The 19,829-nt window shown below is 60.1% G+C and overlaps 2 protein-coding genes across 3 annotated transcripts; both read left to right on the top strand.

Moving 5' to 3' along the window:
- Positions 1-1,156: 1,156 nt before the first annotated feature.
- On the top strand, positions 1,157-12,721 carry PCIF1 (phosphorylated CTD interacting factor 1). 2 transcript variants are annotated; one of them, XM_065850013.2, is made up of 17 exons: positions 1,157-1,275; positions 1,493-1,598; positions 4,038-4,176; positions 4,314-4,438; positions 4,876-5,013; positions 5,405-5,535; positions 5,771-5,925; positions 6,159-6,306; positions 6,509-6,592; positions 7,338-7,437; positions 7,574-7,736; positions 8,760-8,932; positions 9,364-9,450; positions 9,922-10,106; positions 10,497-10,590; positions 10,790-10,965; positions 11,670-12,721. In XM_065850013.2, the coding sequence occupies exons 3-17, from the start codon at positions 4,053-4,055 to the stop codon at positions 11,911-11,913; spliced, it is 2,127 nt and encodes a 708-aa protein (XP_065706085.1). In that variant the 5' UTR covers positions 1,157-1,275; positions 1,493-1,598; positions 4,038-4,052; the 3' UTR covers positions 11,914-12,721. The 2 variants fall into 2 exon arrangements, with proteins under 2 accessions (XP_065706085.1, XP_071671568.1); XM_071815467.1 differs by lacking the exon at positions 1,493-1,598 and having other exon boundaries at positions 1,226-1,275.
- A 1,597-nt stretch (positions 12,722-14,318) lies between these two features.
- Positions 14,319-16,377, top strand: LOC136108291 (E3 ubiquitin-protein ligase RNF182-like). The gene is made up of 2 exons (XM_065849954.2): positions 14,319-14,536; positions 14,897-16,377. Exon 2 carries the CDS (start codon positions 14,908-14,910, stop codon positions 15,619-15,621), a length of 714 nt encoding a protein of 237 aa, XP_065706026.1. The 5' UTR covers positions 14,319-14,536; positions 14,897-14,907; the 3' UTR covers positions 15,622-16,377.
- The last annotated feature ends 3,452 nt before the right edge of the window (positions 16,378-19,829 follow it).

The raw sequence follows: 19,829 nt of genomic DNA, 5'->3' as shown, positions 1-19,829 counted from the left end.
TCGCGGCTGAGCCGCAGGTCGGGCTGCTTCCCGGGAACCGCCGGAGAGCCGGGCCGGGGATGCTGAGGCAAGGGACAGGACGGGGCCCTGCGGCTGGCGGTGTCGGTCCCGCGGCAGCCCGGTCCATCCCCACGGGTCCGGGACACAGCGCTGGTCGTTGTCCGCGCAGCGAGCCGAGCCCGCGGGCCCGCGGCAAGGACAGGGTCGGCTGTGGGGCACGGGCCCGCGGCAGGGGCTCCTGCGGCCCCCCAGGAACTGGCCCAGCCTGGCAGGGGACAGGACTCAGGAACAGCCCCGTCCCCGCCCGTGTCCTCCAGCCCGCCTTGAGCTGCGGGCGGGCGGTTCCCGTCTGCCCCGGCAGACCGGGGGAACACAGAGGGTGCACCGGAGGAGGGAACGGGGTGCCCCACGGCCGGACACTGAGTGGGGCAGCCCCGGCTGCAACGGCTGTTCGGGGCGCGGGGCGGGCACACGGGCGGGCACACACCGGCGCACACATCGGGCACGGCGGGGCACACGGCGGGGCACACGGCGGGGCACACGGCGGGGCACACGGCGGGGCACACGGCCCCCGGGACTGCGCACCGGCCGTTCCGACAGCCGAGCACCGTGGCCAGATGACGCACCGAGCGGCGCGGCCGTGCGGGCGGGAGGTCCCGGAGCCGCCCCTGCCAGCGGGCGCACAGCACCCGCCGCGCCTGGGGCGGGGGAGCGGCCGGGCCGCAGCCGCCGGCACATCAAGGCGCTGCTGCCGCCGCCCTCGGGGGTGCTCCGCCCGGCGCCGCCCCACTTCAAAGGCCCTTTGCTGGCGGCCGCCGGCGGCCTCGCCCTCCCTGCGCCGCAGCCGCCGGCGGCGGGCGGGCCGACCCACAATGACAGGCTGCGCGGCCAGAAATAGCGGCGGCTGCGACGGGCCGCCCGGGCCGTGCCCACAGCGGGGCGGGGCCGCCGCGCCAAACCAAAGATGGCGCCGGGGCGGGCGGGGCCTCCGTCCCCCTCCGCGCGTGCGCGGCCCCAGCCGCCGAAGGGCGCGCGCCAGGGACCGCGCAGCCGCTCTGCCGCCGGGCCGGGGCGCGCCGCGAGTGCGCATGTGCAGGAGCACGGCCGCGCGGCGGCGCCTGCGCAGTGCCGAGGGCGGGGCGGCACCGCGCCTGCGCACCCGCGGCCCGCGGTCCCGGCGCAAGATGGCGGCGGCGGGGCGGGCGAGGCGGAGGTGGGGCGGCGGCGGGAGACGCGGCGGTGCCCGATGCCTGCAGTCCCCGACCTCGCGCCCAGGTAAGCGCTCCCGCCCCCCGCGGACCGGCCCGGAGGGAGGAGGAGGGGGAGGGTGGTGGCGTGCGGGCGAGGGGCGGGAGGCTGCGCAGGCCCGCGGCCGCCATCTTAGAGCGCGGCCGCCGCCGCCACTGCGCTGGGCCCCGCGCTCCCGCCGACGCGCCTGCGCGCGCCCGCCGGCTCCTCCCCGCGGCGCCGTAACGGGCTCGTGTCTCCGCAGCGGCCCCCGCGGGCCAGCGGGGCGCCCCGCTATGAGGATGCGGCCCCGGCGCGCCAGCGGCCAGCACGGAGCGACGGCCCCGCGTCCCGCCAGGCAGCCCGGACCTGTAAGTACCGCCCGCCCCGAGCTCCTCCCGTCCCGCCGGCACAGCTGTCACCGCCGCCTCTGCTTCGCACTCGCCGGACCCCTTTGTCCCGGGCTGCCCGCCGGTCCCGCCGCGCACAGGAGCTCCGTCCCGCCGCCGCCGGGACCGCAGCCCCCGGAGCTGCCTCCGCGCTGCCCGACAGTGGGCTGGCCCCGGCACGCACGGGCCCCGCTGCCCCGGGAGCTCCAGTTCTGCCACGGGAGCTCTGGCGTCGCCCCAGTCCCGCTCCAGCCCACCGGGGCAGCTCTTGGCCATGTCCCGGGGCTGCCACTGCTCTGCCTCGGCTGTTTACTGGTGGCTGGTGTAAGGTCCCACCTGCTGCAATGGGAACACGTAGTGATCCTTTTTGCTGTGCTTTTTACTGCTTGTCTGTTCCCCGTGCAGGCTCTGCCTGTGTGTGTTGCTGTGGTGTATAAAAACAACACCCTCATCCCCACAAAATGCTCACCCTAGCTCCCTTTCACTATCTACAGTCCCAGTACTAGTTACATAAAAGTAGAGTTGCCTCTGTCAGGATTCCCCTTAGTTTGTTTTTTTTTCCCAGACCTTCAGGGTGCTTGGTTTTAATACTCATCAACATTGATCAAGTGATAAAACTTCTACCATTCTAGTTGAAGTGGGTGAAGGCAAAGCCATTGAACGCTGTTTGACAGCTGGTTTTATTGATCAGTGGTGAACACCGCTGGTGAGGAGCTGCAGCTTGTGTCTGTCCTGTCAGGAGGGTCTTGCTCACCAGTGCTGTTTGTAACTTCTCAGAATACATCCCTGTACATCCCCACCTGGGGAGGTCTGGTCCATCAGTATGTACTGGTTCATTATTGTGTCTGTGTGATGTGCAGGACCCATCAGCCTGTGCATGTCTGTGTCGAGTTTGGGGAGGGGCTCTGAACACATCCTCCCGAAGCTGCTGCCTGGGCAGTGCTGCTGCCCCAGGACCCCTGTGACACCCTGACCCCCGTCCTGCTGCTGCCGTGGGGCTGACTGGGCTTCTGGGCTGCGTTCTGGGCACTGACTGCAGTGAGGGGGCTGCAGAGAGCACAGGGGGCTGGAGCTTCTGGGGAAGTAAGTGTGAGCAAACATTGCGCAGCACTCACCTGCTGAGGCAGTAAATGGTTGCATTGGTTCACGCTGTAGCAGCTGCTGTTGCCTGTAGGCTCGGTTATTGTTATCTGCCTGCTCTGAGCAGAGACCGAACTCCAGGTTCATGCAGTCCCGCTGTCCCTGCTCAGCCTGGCTGTGGGGCTGGGAGCGGCTCCCGAGGGGCTGGAAGGGCCAAGTTCCCCAGCCCAGCCAGCAGCACTGGTTCCACAGCTGAACAGATGCTGAGCGGGCGCCTGTTGATCCTCGATCACTGTCACCTCCAGCCCTTATCCTCTGGAACAGTCAGTGGAATTGTTATGGACAGCAAGAGGAGCAAGGGAGAATAAATCCAAAATAACTCAACATGCAAAACAAACCTGGGTTGTTACTTAAGAGCTGCTCTACCAACCTGCTGTTTGAAAACACACTCTGTGCATGAGACTGTGCCGCTGCAGCCCCAACTTGGGTGTTGTGTAGGGTGCCTGCAAAGGCCTGAACAGAATTGAGTAACTGAATTAGATAGTAATTACTTAAAATGCCGTGTTTCCCCCCAGTTCATTGCCGTTGTATCTGCAGGCAGAAGCAATTTGCAGTGCCATTTCAGAAACTTCCCCGGGGGGGAAGAGTGGTGACTAAGAGAGGAAAAGACGGGCTGCTGCTCTCCAGCAGGCAACTTTAAATTATTATTAACATGAGTTTTGTTGTTTCAACAGACCTTTTTTTGCATAACTGTTGTTATGCAGATGATAAAGTTACCAAAGGCTAAAAGAACCTGGCTGAGGCCTTACAGGGGAAAATCCTGACTCCTATCCTGTGGTTCTCTGAAGCCACAAGTTCAGAGCACTATGATAGTTCAAGCACTAATGGTATTTTATATAGCAGTTTTTTAAATACAAGTCTTTTGTTTCAATTCCGTGCAGTTGTGTGTGTATTAGCACTGGTTTAAGCTGTCTCTGAGGATAACGGGTCAGGTAGGGCTGGAGCAGTACCAGTGTGGCAGAAGATGGCATGTGTTTGCAGTCCCACTCTCAGTCTGAGTGTGCGAGACCAAGTGCTGTACATCTGGGAGAGATGTAGCTGAACAGTGAGTATTTGGAATGCTGGCCCAAAGAACTCCCTGGCTGGCACCGTTTAAAGCTCCTCATTCCTCCCAACCAGCTGGATCTGGAATAACGGGTATTTTTCATGGCTTAGGTGCTGTTTTGCGTGTTCAAACATTGTGTTATTGTCAGAATGAATGTGTAGTGCTGCAGCTGAGTGGCCAAGTGGATCTGGGATCTTTCCTGCTGTAATGCGGATTTTATGTCTGTCTTTCTCTAGTGCGGTTGCTGAGAAATGGCCAATGAGAATCACGGAAGCCCCGCAGAGGAAGCGTCTCTCATGAGTCACTCACCCGGCACCTCTAACCAGAACCAGCCCAGCTCCCCCAAACCCATGCGCCTGGTGCAGGACCTGCCAGGTACCCACCCTGCTTTTGGGGTCCCAGCACAGGGTCTGTGGGGCCCTGGTGTGGGGAGCGGGGACGCGGGGCTGGACAGGGCACGTGTGGTGGTACTGGGGGCTGGAGGGCAGTCCTGACTCTGTCTGTCGCCGCAGATGAGCTGGTGCAGGCTGGCTGGGAGAAGTGCTGGAGCAAGCGGGAGAACCGCCCCTACTACTTCAACCGCTTCACTAACCAGTCCCTGTGGGAAATGCCCGTGCTGGGGCAGCACGATGTGATTGTGAGTAAGGACTCGTCTTGCAGGGCTGTTCTGTGGAGGCAGTTGCCGTGGTCCGTGGACTCACGATGGCCCATGTGGGAGGATCTTGTCTGCCCTCTGAACCCCTGGCCGAATCCATCCTCCAGCTGGCTCTGGGGAAATGTTCCTCCGTCAGGCGCACGCTCAGGCTGTGCTGTTGAGTTGGAGTGCACTGCACAGAGAACACTCAACCTGGGGATGTTGTGTTGCATTTTTCTCATCTAAATCTTAAAAAAGAAAAGAAAGCATACAGGCACAGGTCTAGAAGAGAATTTTTTAGCTTTCTGCAGGTGTATTGTGTCTGGTTTTCCATCTATGTGGGAGTCTGTGGCAGTGAAATGGGCAGTTAAGAGAACTTTGGGACTCTGCGGTGGCAGCGGATGAACTAACATGTGCTGTTGTTGTTTGGACACTCACAGTCAGACCCTCTGGGACTGAATGCGGCCCCAATGCCCCTGGAAGGTGGAATGATCGATACCTCCTTGGAGAGCAAACAGAGGAAGAGGAGATTCTCTGAGGAGGTTCCACTGAGCAGCAACAGTGTGAAAAAGCCCAAGGTGGGTCTGGTGTTGTGCAACAAATAAGCTTAAGGATGGTGCTCAAACTAAAACCTGGGGGGTCTGGAGCCTGGACCTGTTTTTTTGAACTGTGCGAGGTCAGGGCACCATAGCACAACTCCAGCTGTGACAGCTGGCAGTGTAAAAGCGGGAGCAGACTCATGTGCTGCCCAGCAGCCGTCTCTCTTGCAGCCAGGGGCGGAGTGTGGGAGTTGGAAGGTCACAGATTGTGGCTGAGAACCGCAGTCGCTTGCACGTCCATCGTAACTGACACCTGCAGCAGGGGAGCAGGGTGTCCTGGCTGGAGTATGGGTGCAGGATCGCTGGCTGCATGGGACTGCTTCCCTCTACGTGTCTCTGCGTGGCAGTAACTCAGCTTTTACACGTGCAGGCGGATGTCCCAGGGAACACAGCTGCTCAGCCTGTCCCCAGCTCTCCCAGCGTTCCAGGCACCTCGGTTTTGAAGGCGTGGTGCGTTTCACCTGAAGATAAACAGCAGGCTGCTCTGCTACGACCAACTGAGTGAGTTGTCTCTGTTTGTCTCCCATTCTTTTCTCGGTGGTAGGTTAGAGACGTGGTTTTCCAGACATCTTTGAAGGAAAACTGGAGGGATGTAACATCCCCCTGTGTCTTTGTAAGGGGTCTTGATCGTTCCATTTCCTGACTGGTGAAACAGCCCCAGGAGGCATCTTTAGAAGTAACATTTGATAATTAGCCAGTGATCTGGCCATCCTGATGGCATTTGTTTCTGCCATAGAGTATACTGGGACCTGGATATTCAGACAAATGCAGTGATTAAGCAAAGAGCACCATCCGAAGTGCTTTCTCCACACCCCGAGGTGGAGCTGCTTCGATCCCAGCTCATTCTCAAGCTGCGGCAGCATTATCGTGAGCTCTGCCAGCAACGAGAAGGTGAGTTTCTGCTGGGCTCCCCTTATTGGTCTTATCAGTCCTGCAGTTCCGTGGGGTTTTTCTTTCTGGTTAGCATCTGTCTTGTCCTTGCGATCTCTTTTTTGTAATGGTTGTACTCTGTGACACTGTCGGTTATGAACTCATTGGGCCGAACTCCAACATGATGGTCCTTGTCAGAGCTTCTGGGCATCTCTTTGTGGTATTGATGTGACCCTTTTCCTGTGCTGCTCCAGGGATTGATCCCCCAAGGGAGTCCTTTAATCGCTGGATGTTGGAGAGGAAGGTGATTGACAAAGGGACAGATCCTCTTTTACCAAGTGACTGCGAGCCAGTGGTGTCTCCTTCCATGTTCAGAGAGATCATGAATGACATTCCCATCAGGTACTGTTCAAAGGGCACCTTGCTGCAGTGGTTTTGTCTTGGGCTAGTCCAGTGATTTGCCTGCTGCAGTTCCGTGCTTTTGTGTTTTGCGTGCACTGGGTAATTGGTAGGGTACTGGTGGTGTAGGTTTGGGACCTGGACCCACCTGCACACCTTGTTGGCAGCTCTGGAACTGATGCATTTTAATTTACACTTCCTGCAGGTTGTCCAGAATCAAGTTCCGTGAGGAAGCCAAGAGGCTGCTCTTCAAGTACGCCGAGGCTGCGAAACGGCTGATTGAGTCCAGGTGGGATTCCTCACAGTGCTGTCGTGTTCAAAACAGAGAAAAAGGTTAGAGGGACGTGGAGAAGGGGCTGCTGGATTCCGCCTTATTCACTGCTGGTCATCATCTTACTGAGGAAAAGCAGGGCTAGGAGTGTACACAACAAAAAAATAGCGCTGGAGTAATCTTTTGATAGTCATGTTACAATAAAATCTAATGTTGAAAAGATGAATGTATGGAGAGATGTGAGAATCTGTGAAATACTGGACATGGAAATGCCTTCTGTCATTTATCCCTGAGAAAAAAAGACAAACAGTGCTTGGGCACTCACTGCTATTAAAGAGCAACAAGCTCAGAGTGGTAGTTTATTGTACCATGCGTGTTTTTTCTGACAAGTTCTGCAGGGGAAACGTGGGGAGAATAAAAAGCTTGTTAACAGGGTAGTTCTCTCAGAGTTAGAAGCTCCTGCCACTGACCAGATTTGAAAATGAGAAGCAAGATCCCAGTGGGTTGTTTCTGTGGTGGGTCAGTGCTTTCCCTGCCCCTCCTGTTGCAGACAGGACCATGGGCAGCTGCACGGTGTTTTGGAGAGAACATGACAGTCACTTGTCATACAAGTGTCTGGAAGCACCTTCCAGAGGCCCAGGGGAGAGTGGGAGGGCCTTGGGGAAGTGCCCACGACCGCATTCCCTGCCAGCAGAAGGCTGGTGGTGGGATGAAACACGCTACTGTGCAGCCCTGGGTTAAATTCTACTTCTGTGTTGTGCAGGAGTGCTTCACCAGACAGCAGGAAGGTGGTGAAGTGGAACGTGGAGGACACCTTCAGCTGGCTGCGGCGGGACCATTCTGCCTCAAAGGAGGACTATATGGTCAGTGTCCCTGCTGGGTAGTGGTGCAGGGAGCTGGGGGTTTCCCTTGGCTCTGTGACCTGGGAGCGGCAGTGGCGCGCAGACTGTGCCACTGCGGGCAGCATGGGTTGTGCGAGGGACTGGTCTTGTTCCGCAGGATCGCCTGGAGCACTTACGCAAGCAGTGTGGGCCCCATGTGTCTGCGGCAGCAAAGGACTCCGTGGAAGGCATCTGCAGTAAGATCTACTACATATCCCTCGAATACGTCAAGCGGATCCGGGAGAAGCATCTTGCCATCCTCAAAGAGAACAATATATCTGGTACGCAGCCCGCTCTGGGGAGCCGTAGGGCCGCAGCGCTGTGGTGTAAAACCGCGCTCAGCCTGTCCCACGCAGACAGCAGTAGCTGTGGGGCTGCGCTGAGCACACCAGGCTGAGATTGTGGCGCTGGAAATCGCTGGTTCAGCGCAGGCCGGAGCTGCCAGCCACTCAGCGCCTGTGCAGCGGCGAGGTGTGTTCCCTCAGGTACAGTTACCAGCTGGAATATCAAATATGAATTTGTGATTTGTCAGGATGAAGTAGCTCATTGGGAGCTGAGCACACTGAACGGGCGTTAGTTCATTTACCTGGACTGTAGGTTTTTGCTCTGCTGCTGCAGGGATTCCTGGGGACAGCTGGTACTCCCCGATGCCAAGCCCTCTCCTCTGTGTACTCTCCTTTGCCATGTGTCTGGGGTTCCAAGCACCTGCTGCACTCCCCGGCCTCCCAGCATGTCACCATGCACCCTTCTTCCTTTCCCATCAGAGGATTCATGTTCCTTGATCTTTTTTCTGTTTTCTTCCTCGTTTATGTTTGTAGTTCTGCCTCTAGTCATGTTTTCCTTCTTCTGTGGTCCCTTCCTCTTTGATCACTCGCGTTCTGTTAGTCGGTTTCCGTTTGGGGTCCCACCTCTCCACACTTGACAGCCCAGGAATATTTATTGTGCTTCGGATGAGTTTGGGTTAAACTGAAATAGTAACATGAATGACAAGGAAAGCATTTTACTTGTCTGGAGCGTACCTCATGCTGCTGGAAGGGTTGTGTACAGGCTACAGATCTATGTAAGAGATGGAGAGGTACGATGAAATGGGTCCTGTGCTCTGGCAGTGGGTGTTGGAATAAATTTGGGAAATCAGCTCTGAACCTCAGTAGCTGCCTACAGGGTCTGTGGAGGATCACAGCGGTGGTTTGGGGTGACCAGTCTGCTCCTCAGCCCTGTTCTGTTACCGCGTGTTTTGAGGTGGAAGGAGGCTGTCCCAAATGTCTCTGGATCCTGATGGGCTCCTCTCCCTTTGCTCTCCATAGCTGAGGTGGAAGCTCCCGAGGTCCAGGACAGGCTCGTGTACTGCTACCCAGTGCGACTGGCCGTCCCCTCGCCGCCGCTGCCCAGCGTGGAGATGCACATGGAGAACAACGTGGCATGTGTGCGGTACAAGGGGGAGATGGTCAAAGTGAGCCGCAACTACTTCAGCAAGCTGGTAAGGACTGATGTGCGTCCCACAGGACCCATCACCAGCTGTGCTGGTCAGAGGTGTCACCTCTGTGTGTCCTCTGAGAGGAGGGAGTGCGGAGGGACGGGACGCTGAGCTGGCGGGGGTTCAGACGCTGCTCCCGGAGCAGAAATGAGGAGCCTCAGTCAGAGTTGGGGTTCTGTCAGGAACACTCACAGGAGTATGTGTGCCTTGGGTACGGGCTGTGCCGCAGGGACGGTCGCGCTGGTGGCACTGCAGCCCTTACCAGGACACATGCTGGTGGGGTACGTTGGTTCACGCCAACGACGAAGGCAGATGTGCCACCGTGCAGAGCCCTGCCTGCTCCTCGTGTCCCTTGGGGCACCCTCCATGTCCTGGGGTTCGGGTACTGTCTTGTCTGCTCATTCTCTCTTTCATGGCTGGACTTTCTCTTCCAGTGGCTTCTCTATCGGTACAGTTGCATTGACGACTCTGGCTTTGAAAAGTTTCTGCCCAGGGTTTGGTGCCTTCTGCGTCGATACCAGGTACTGTCTCACTGCAGCTGTGAAACATCAGAAAGCCCCGGTCATAGTGGGAGCTGAATGTGTAGGGTCTGCTCTGCAGGGGCCCACAGCTCTGGGGGCTGATGCAAAATGGGGCTTGAACTGGGTCTGTGGTCTGCTCTCTGTGTTTTGAGGTGGAACTGTGGACTGGGCAGCAATTGTGGTTCTCACAGGAGATCTCAGGGTGGGTAAAAGTCAATTTTTATGAAAGAAACCTTCAGTAGTTGTTGGCTCTGAGTGCCAGCTGAAGGTTCCTAGGGGACAGATCTGAAAATTGACAGTTGCTTTGTGGGGCCTGAGTTGGATGAGTACATGAAGAACATTCTTGGCTACGTGCAGGGGACCTACATAAATCTGAGAAAGGATGAGGGAGTGGGTGTGTGGCCTGGGGCTGTGCTCTGGAGGGAGCAGCAAAGCAGCGTGGGCACGGCTGACGGGGTTTGCTCTCCCCAGATGATGTTCGGCGTGGGGCTGTACGAAGGGACTGGTCTGCAGGGGGCTCTGCCCGTGCATGTCTTCGAAGCCCTTCACAAGCTCTTTGGAGTGAGTTTTGAATGCTTTGCCTCGCCCCTGAATTGCTATTTTAAACAGTACTGTTCGGCCTTCTTGGATACAGACGGGTATTTTGGATCCAGGGGGTGAGTCTTACGTTGCGTTGCCATGTTCTCCGTGGGTGCATGCACGTGCAGTGGCTCGGGGCGGGAGCTGGCGTGTGCAGGCTGTTCCCAGTTGCCTCAGGCAGCACGTGTGAGCCGCCCAGGGTGCCGTTAGTCTGGCTGTGCAGCTCTGGTCCCTGCAGTGACACAGTTTGGGGTCTAACAGCATGTGCCTGTGTTCTGAAGAATGGGAGGGCTGGGCAGCTCAAATCAGCTGTCACTTCTAGTGACCACAGGCCAAGTGTGTCCCCAGTCCGGGGGTTCAGGCTTTCTGAGAGTGTGACTGCCTTTTCTGAGGAAATGGATGCTTTTTAACACATGAAAATGAGAATTCTGAACTCTCTGACAGGGATCTTTGCCTTTTTCCTCCAGCCCGTGCCTGGATTTCTTCCCTATAAGTGGCTCTTTTGAGGCAAATCCTCCGTTCTGTGAGGAGCTGATGGATGCCATGGTCTCTCACTTTGAGGTAAGTTCACTGATCCGTGGGGCTGTTCTGAAGGGAGCCATGCAGACGGTGCTCTCCCCAGCAGGGCTGTCACATAAAGGCAAAGGCCCGGTGACGACTGCGGCACCGCACGAGAACCAGGAACGTTCCTTTCAGTAGAACTTGTTAGACACGTCGTTGCTCAACCAGTGCTGAGATGATTCTTTTCTCGTTGAACTAGAAACTGCTGGAGAACTCCAGCGAGCCGCTCTCCTTCATTGTCTTCATCCCCGAGTGGCGGGACCCTCCGACACCAGCGCTGACCCGCATGGAGCAGAGCAAGTTCAAACGGCACCAGCTCATCCTGCCAGCCTTTGATCACGAGTACCGCAGCGGGTCTCAGCACGTCTGCAAAAAGTAGGGCTTTTTCTCGACTCCTTCTGTGGGTGCGTTTCAGGAGCCGTGTGACAGAAATATCCTGTCCCAGGTTGAAACTGATGGGAAGCAGGGGCAGGCAAGGAAAAACGCAGTCACCCTGGAGTTTTTAGACAGGTGTACAGGGTGGTGTGAATTTCATGCTTGTTTACTGATTACTGAAGTATTTCACTGGCAACAAGCTCATGAGTGGTGTATTCCCAGGGTCACAGTGTGGTGTTGCAGGGACGGTCTGTGCCCCCCGGCCCGGGAGGCAGCTGAGCCAGCCAGTGCTGCAGCACTGGGGTGTCACTCAGGGCAGGCAGAGCAGGGGGCAATGTGGATCTTGGTTCTCAGCGGAGCAGCCTGGCTGTTGTTCTGCTGGTCAAGCAACTTGTTTAAGCAAAAAGTACAGTTTCCTGCAGGGACAGCGGTGTCCCAGCACATGTGCTGGTAGGGAACACTGCGGCTGTGTAGCTTCAGTGCTTCTTCCCTGAAAGTCTGCAAGCCTCAGCCTTTACTCAGAAGTGCCCGAGGCTACTCTCTGCTCTGTTCCTCAGGATACTGAGAGAAAAGGAGACAGAGACAAATACTTGTCCTAAACAGAGCGCGCCAGAGGAGGACGGGGTGTGAGGAAGCAGGTCTGGGTGGCAGTTGTGTGACGTCTGGACTGGGAGATGCTGAGTGCCTGTTGTGTTCCTTTGCAGGGAGGAGATGTACTACAAGGCCGTGCACAACACAGCCGTCCTCTTCCTGCAGAATAGCGCCGGCTTCGCCAAGTGGGAGCCCACGCCGGAGCGGCTGCAGGAGCTCGTTGCAGCCTACAAGCATTCAGGCCGGACCCTCAGCTCCTCCTCCTCCTCCTCGTCCTCTTCCTCCTCTTCCACAGCAGACAAAGAGCGGGAGCTGGGCCGAGAGCAAAGCAGCAGCCGGGAGACAAACCCCAACTAAGGCGGGGAGGTGCGAGGCAGCAGGGGAGGTGCTGGCGGCCCCGAGGAGGCCGGTCGGGCAGCGGAGAGACTGCTGGCAGTGCAGCGCCGGCCCGGGGACTCTGCAGCAGCTCTGCAGCACCCGCTTTCCCTGCGAACTGTACGCGGGAGCACCAGGAGCGTCCGGCTGCCCAAGGGGAGGCGGCTGCGGCCCCTACCCCAGAGCAGGGAACCGGCGCAGCAGGAGGAGCTGGCGGCCTGTTCCATGCTGGAGCCGAGGGAAGGGGCAGCTGGAGATGGGACACATGGGTGGAAGGACGTCAGGACAGATGGAGAGACGGATGGCAAGCGCGAGCGCTCAGCGCCGCGGCTGAAGGGGCCCTGGCAGCTGCCGCAGCTGGCGCTGGCGGGAGAAGGACGGACAGAGCCTGGGGGCTCCCACGGCCGGGCCGGAACCAGCACAGCTCCGTGTCCATAGTGTAAATAGTTGTGTCCGCAGCGCCCGTGCTCCTGGCAGGGCCGCTCCCATCGCATCCGTGTTTCTTTCCCACATGTGTGAGTCCCGTGTTCGCCGACGCTGTGTACCGTAGAGGGGAGGAGCGGAGCAGAGGAGTTTCTTTGGTGTGTAAAGATGTCTTTGCAGCTGTTTTGTAGTCATTGTGGTTTTTATGCGGAGCCTCTGGGCTTTATTTAACCTCCTTGGGTTTTGTTTTGTAAGGATTAATTTAACACCGCTAACCATTTTATTACTTTTATCAAGAAGAGCAAAGTCTATTTTTGATTTCTGTTTCCTAGTTCTTAGGAACATTAAAAACCAGCATACAGCTCTGCCCCGTGTTCCTGCCTTTCCTTCCTGATCACCCGCTGCCCTCACCTCTGTCTCACTCTGGCTGAAAGGAAGAAAAATATTGGGGGTTTTTTGCAGAACTACCTGTCATCTGACCCGTTCCATGTTGTGCTGCCCTCCCGGTGAATTTTTTTTCCTAATGACCAGTGTGCACCTCGTAAAGCAATGTGACCACCACCCTCCTGGTTCATTGCACTGCTGTGAGCAGTTTGGCTTTCTCTTCCCTGCAGCCGCCCCACAAGCAGCGGTCGCCCTCGGCCTCCTCAGAACAGAACCACCCAGTGCTCCCAGCTGGGCCCTTTGCCCTGATGGGAGGAGCAGCTGGGGGCTCGGCGAGGCTCTGCTGGGGCTGTGATGGAAGGGGGCTGTCCTGGGGCTGCTCCGTGCTGTCCATGCACAGACTGTCCCACTGAGCTTCTTGTGCTTCGGCTACTGCCATTGATCTCGCCCTGTTCCAGGGTGCAGGTTAAAGAACCATCTCCTCTGGCCTGTCCGGGTGATTATGGCTCTGGGGGTTAAACCAGCGTGGTTGTTTTCTGACCCAGCTGCTCTGGAGTTTGGGAATGTCCCAGCTTTAGAGCTCCTGCTGTCTCTGGTTGGGCTGTGCACTGGTGGGAGCCCTTCCCCCTGGTAAGAGCTGCACAGTGGGTTAGTGCTGCCTGGCAGCCCCTGGTCCTGCTCAACACAGCCACACGGGGCTGCGTCTGCACGCGGATCTGAAGGGTTGTGAGGTTTGTTAATTAAAAGCTGGGAGATGAGGAAGTGGTGTGAATCCTGGGTCCGGGTCATGCACATGGTGCTCTGTGACCAGTAGTGCCGGTGCTGTGGCAGTGCCGGTGGTGTGGTAGTGCTGATACCATGACAGTGCTGGTGCCGTTCTGGGGTGGGCGGCACAACCCCGCCCCACATGCTGCCTGATCCTGCTCTCTGCAGCTCCTGGAGCTGCTTTCAGCAGTGGAAATGGGGAGTTGCTTGTGTCCTTTAACAGCACTAGGGCCTTCTGGGAGCTCTAGCAGTGAAAGCAGCCTTTTGCAAAACCCTTTTTTTGCATTTGTTCATTGTTTTGAGCCAAGGCAGGCTGCTCCCAAAGTGCAGGTGACCAGAGACAATCTGGTGCTGGGAAATGTCAGCAAACCTAGAGTCCTGTGTCTGGTAGCTAATTACTTTGGTAAGTGTTTAATTGCCGTAGTGTCACAGGGGAGTTGTGACAGCAGCAGCCCGTAGCCCCATGGCAGGGTCTCCTCTCCAGAATCCCTTGTTCGTCCCGGCAAAGCAAGAGATGGTACAAGGGGAGGATCAGGGTGACCAGCGTGGGTTTCATGGGTGCTGCCATTGCTGACATCTCATGCAGCTGGGTGAACAGAGCCCTGCATGGAGAGAATGTAATTTTCTGTTAACTGGCATAGACGCCCTGTTCTGTGTACCCAAGGCGGGGGGGAGCAGCAAGGGGTGACCCTGTCAGTGAGGAGGGGCTGGAGCCCCTGGCAGCGCCTGGCTCAGGCACGTCCCCAGCTTGTCCATTGCTGCATTGGGGCCCCCACCGTCACCCCATGTGTGTGGGGTGCTGCTGCCGCTCTCCTGCCCGGCAGCGCAGGGGTCCGGTCGGAGCAGCCGCCCCCGGGCCGCGTTGCCGGGCCAACGGCGCTGCCGGCAGCCGGTGCCGCCCCCGCGGCGTGGCGGGCAGCGCGCGCCTCACGCAGCTCATGGGGCTCGCGCCGCCGCCGGCAGCGCCCGCGCGCACCGGGACCGCAGCCCGAACCACCGGACCGGCCCGACTGGGAACCGGCGCCGAGCGCAGGTACGGGGGGGCGGGGCCAGGTCGGCCGCTGCGCGGGGGCTGCGGGGCGGGCGAGGCGCCGGGAACCCGCAGGCACCGGAGGGACAAACCCAGCGGGACCCTGCGGCACGGCGGGGCCCCGGGGCCGCTCCCGGCCCCCGGGAAAAACGCGGGGATGGGGAGGGCCCGAGTCCCGGCGCCGGCGGCACCGGGCGGTGCTCGGGCCGGGCTGTGCCGCTCCTGCCCGGGGCTGCGGCCGGTGTCGCTCCTCCCGCTCTGCCACCGGGCCCGAGGGGCGACCAGGACCCAGCCCGTGTGTGCAGCAGCACCCGGGAACCCGCCCCCGCAGCCCTCACTCACGGTCCCTTCCCTCTCCCGCAGCCCCGGGCAGCATGGCCCAGCGGGGGCCGCGGTCCCCAGCACCCGCTGCCCCCGAGCTGGAGTGCAAGATCTGCTACAGCCGCTACGATACTCGTGCCTGCAGACCCAAGCGGCTTCCCTGTGGCCACCGCCTCTGTGCCAAGTGCCTGTGCAAGATGGTGGCACTGGGGGACGCATCACCCCACCAGCTCCGTTGCCCCTTCTGCCGCCGGCACAGCCCAGTGCCTGGTGGGGACGTGCAGCAGCTGCAGGATGATGGCGAGGCGCTGGCGCTGCTGACAGGCCGTGAGCGGACCAAGAAGCGGGGTCCCCCTCAGTCCCCAGAGGTTCTTCTCTGCCCCAGCGTGCTGGAGCCAGTACCCAGCCCTGACTGCCTGGTGGTCACCATACTGGAGGTGCCGGAGGACATGGCCCCACCGGAGGGCCTGGACGGGCTGGAGGTGGTGCGGCTGTACCGCCCCGCCAGCCTGAGCACTCTGCCCTGCCACGGTCCTGGGCTGAAGTGCCGCTCCTGGGGGTGGCGAGCTGTGCCCCGCTTCATCCTGGGCATCCTCTGCCTTCTCTACTTCAGCTCCCTGCCCTTTGGCATCTACCTCCTGCTCATCGAGCACCACGGCCTGGGCATCGTCCTGGTCAGCCTTGTGCCCTCCACCCTCCTCCTCTGCATTGTCTACAGCCTCTGCCAGTGCCTGTGCCGGGAGGTCTTTGGGTTCCCCCATTCCTAACCCTGACAGTGGAGCCCTGTGCACGACCAGGGAGGCTTTGGGCAGCTTGGATCGTTGTCATTTGAGGTACAAGTGTTCCTTGCCCATGGCTGACCCACAGCGTGACAGTGTGCCTGGACCACAGGGAGATTCTCAGTGCCTGTTGCCTTCCCTTGCAGAACAGTGTGGGCTTTGCCAAGCGGGAGCCCACGCCAGAGCAGCTGCAGGGGCTCGGTGCAGCCTCCAGGTGTTCAGCCAGACCCTCAGCTCCTTGTCCTGCCCCACAGCAGACAAAGAGCAGGAGCTGGGCTGAGAGCAAAGCAGCAGCTGGGGGACAAACCTCAACTAAGGTTGCAGGCACTCGGCACCGCAGCTGGAGGGGCCCTGGCAGCTGCCGCAGCTGGCACTGGCGGGAGAAGGATGGGCAGAGCCCGGGGGCTCCAACAGCTGGACTGGAACCAGCACAGCTCCGTGTCCATAGTGTAAATAGTTGTGTCCACAGCGCTCGTGCTCCTGGCAGGGCCGCTCCCATCGCATCCGTGTTTCTTTCCCACATGTGTGAGTCCGTGTTCGCCGACGCTGTGTACCGTAGAGGGGAGGAGCGGAGCAGAGGAGTTTCTTTGGTGTGTAAAGACGTCTTTGCAGCTGTTTTGTAGTCATTGTGGTTTTTATGCGGAGCCTCTGGCCTTTATTTAATTTTATTGGATTTTGTTTTTGTAAGGATTAATTTAACACCACTAACCATTTTATTACTTTCATCAAGAAGAGCAAAGTGTATTTTTGATTTCTGTTTCAGCTCCAGCATGTCTCTCTCCCTGTGTGTGTCCCCTTGTGCTTCCCCGTGGCGCAGGGCTGTGCCAGTGATGACAGCCACCTCATGGGAGGAGGCATCAGGAAGGCACTGAATCACCTCAAAAATGCTACAGCTCTTCCTCTGCAGAACAGGGGACCCTCTTTGGGGTTCCCTGCTGGTGGTGGGGCCAGCAAACCCCTGGCAGCCTGGCCGGGCACACAGCAAGGGGTTCGGGGAGCATGGGGACGTCACCATCAGGCAGGAGCTGGGCTCAAGCAGCCCCAGGGGCTCGTGGCAGGACTTGCCCTGCTCCCCGCAGTGGTGGAGCTGCCGGCAGCAGCACTGGCAGTGGAGGTGCCCCCATCCCCACTGACATCCCCAGTGACATCTCTGTCATCATCCCCGCTGACATCCCTGCATCCCTGTCACTATCCCTCTGTCACCATCCCCAATGACACCTCCACATCCCTGTCAGCACCCCCACATCCCCATTGGCCTCCCCGCCACAGACAGGCGACACCGGGAGTCCCAGAACAGAGCCACGTTTATTAGTGCCCCATGTCCCCCCCTACCCACACCTCCCACTCGCTTCGTCTGGGCAGCTGCCGGCTCCTGTGTTGTCTGTCCTGCTCTGCCCAGCCGTGGGGCTGTCTCCAACCCACAGCTACAGCCTTGGACCCCACCCAGCCCTCGGGGACAGGGTGCAAGTGCCCCAACCCTATCCCTGCTCCGACACCCCTGGGGAGCGCCTGCTCTCCTTGGAGGGAGATGCCAGCATGGCTGCCACGCTCCAGATCTTGGGTTTCTGGGCATCCTTGCCCTGCCCAGGGCCTGGCCCCACCTCGGGGCTGCCCCCGCAGCTGTCCTGCCCAGGGCTGGGGACTGGAGGGACAGCCGATGAGGCCCCCTCCCCCTCGCTGTCCTCGCCGTCCGAGGCGGCGCGCGGTGCCCAACCAGCCTTGTTCTCCTTCTTGAGGCGCCGGCGGGCATTGGCGAACCAGGTGGAGACCTGGGTGAGGCTCATCCGGCTGACCAGGGCCAGCATCACCTTCTCCCCCTTGCTGGGGTAGGGGTTCCGGGGGTGCCGTGCCAGCCAGGCCTTCAGCGCCCCAGTGCTCTCCCGTGCCGCTGCCGCCTTGGCGCGCCCCGGCTCCGCGGGCAGGGGCTGCCGGCAGCAGGGCGGGCAGACCCCCGCACTGGGCAGCAGCGCCAGGGGCACCTCATAGGCTGGTGACACCTGGAGGGGACACAGGATGTCAGGGCAGGATGGGGTGGGGGCACCCGCAGCTGGAGGAAAGGGGCTGGGGGACATGGGGGCTCGCCCCTTTGCATGCAGGAAGGGGAAGAGTTGGGTCCTGCCCATCCTCATATTTTCCCATGCCCAGCACTGTGCACCCCAGGGTGTGGGGGGGGAACAGGGGGATGCCAGGGGTGTGCAGGGGACCCAGGACAGCAGCTCCCCACCCTGACCCCCCCCGCCACCACCTCACAGCCTGATCCCAGGAGGGGGTCCAGTGTCCTGGCCCCCCGGGAGCTGCTGTGTGGCACTTACCGAGGTCTCCAGCAGGCTCAGAGGGGGTGGCAGCAGACTGTAACCCCCCAGCACGGGACAGGGGCAAGGACAGGGCAGCAGCGCTTGGGGGTGCCCCTGCAGGGCACCCCATGGTCCCCCGCAGCTCCCCAGCTCTTGGCGTGAGCTCCCCTCGCCCCGAGGAGCTGCCATGCTGCGGAGAGGAGCCGAGGAGCCACTCGCAGGGTTTTTATAGCTGCCGGGGTCCATGGTGACTGACAGCTGATTAGGGGGTATTAGCACCCACAGGCAGCAGGGATCGGGGCAGCCGGTGCTTCCCCCTCCCCTGCTATTGCTGGCCAGGGACCGTCCTCCCCACCTGCCCATCACCAGCCAGGACGTGTCCCTGACCCACACCAGGACCCCGGCCGCCCTCGGCGCGCCAGCCCTGCACAGCCCCAGCAATGGGCTGCAGTGGCACTGGCGGCTGGTGCACGGGGCCCACGTGGGCCCCACGGACACCCACGGCCTCGGGGACACAGCTGGGACACCGCACACCTGGCTCTATTTCAGTGCCAGGAGTCATCAGTCCCCATCCTTGACCCCAGCGCTGCCCTGGCCCTGGGTAGGGGTCAGCAGAGCCCCCCACACCACAGCAAGCTGGCCGGGTATGCCGGGGGCTGGCGAGGGAGCTGGTGCCCGGCCCAGCAGGACGTGGGTGGTGTGAGGTGCTGCCTGGCGCCCGCTGCTTCTCCAGCTCGGCCAGGTCTGAGCCCCTGGATTCCTGGGGGAAGTGAAGGGGAAGGGGCCAGGGACCCTTTGCCAGGGGGGACCCACAGACACCGGGGCGTTCCTGACTGCTGACGGAGTGGGCTGGGTGGGGCGGCAGCTGTGCGAGGGGCCCTGGGAGCCCACGACCCCCTGAGCTGCCCGGCTCCTACCACTGTGCCACCCGCTCAGCCCAGGATTATCCCACAGGTTGTATCCGTCATTAAATACCGACTAATAACGCTCTCAGGATATTAAATATGTAACAAACCCGCTTAGCGCTGGCTGGGGACGGGAAGGGGAAGGTCACCAGTGCTAATGAGCCCTGTGGTGTCCCTGGGCTCCCCACAGGCCCCCCGTGACAGCACAAGGTCCCAGGGCCAAGGTGGCAGGGTCAGCAGAGAGGGCTGAGTCCCCATGTCCCCTTGCACCCCCAGGCCAAGCCTCGCAGCACCTGGAGCTCCCCTTGTGCCCTGGCCCCGTACCAGCCTTGTCCCCACTGTGGGCTGGTCCTGTCCACCTCAGCCCCGCAGCCCACGTCACTGGACAGGAGGGGACTGGCAGGATGGCTGGGACCAGCCCTGGCCACGGCCCCACAGCAGCCCCGTAACCTTGTCCCCGTGGGACTCCTCCAGCCCTAATCAGTGCCGCGGATCCGCTTTATTAGATAATGGGGCTGTAATCTAGGAAAGCGCCTGCGGATTGCCACAGTGTGCCGTAACCCTGTGCTGCACAGCTGGACAGGGAGGGCTGCAGGCAGCCATGGTGAGTGGGCACAGCTGGACAAGGACAGAATGGTTGGGCTTGGAAGGGACCTCTGGAGATCATCTAGTCCAGACAGCTACACACCAACACGGTGAGCAGGGACAGTCACACACCAACACAGCAAGTAGGGACAGGGACAGTCACACACGAACACGGCGGGCAGGGACAGGGCTGCAGCAGAGCGAGGGCAGTGGGACGTGGCCAGGACAGTCACAGACCACATGGCTGCTGGCCCAAGGGAGGTGCGGGGCCACCCCCTCCCTTCCCCAGGTGCCCGCAGCCTTGAGCCTGGGGACAGTGGCAGCTCCACTGGCAGCCAGGGTGCTGCTGTCACCTCAGGCAGAGCACGGGCTGTGTCTGCAGTGCTGTCCCCAGTGCTGTCCCTGTCCCCGG

Source organism: Patagioenas fasciata, chromosome 16 (assembly GCF_037038585.1).
Source record: "Patagioenas fasciata isolate bPatFas1 chromosome 16, bPatFas1.hap1, whole genome shotgun sequence".
NCBI classification, from domain to species: domain Eukaryota; kingdom Metazoa; phylum Chordata; class Aves; order Columbiformes; family Columbidae; genus Patagioenas; species Patagioenas fasciata.
The sequence above is the reverse complement of the archived record's forward strand: the minus strand, read 5'-3'. Positions and strand labels throughout refer to the sequence as shown.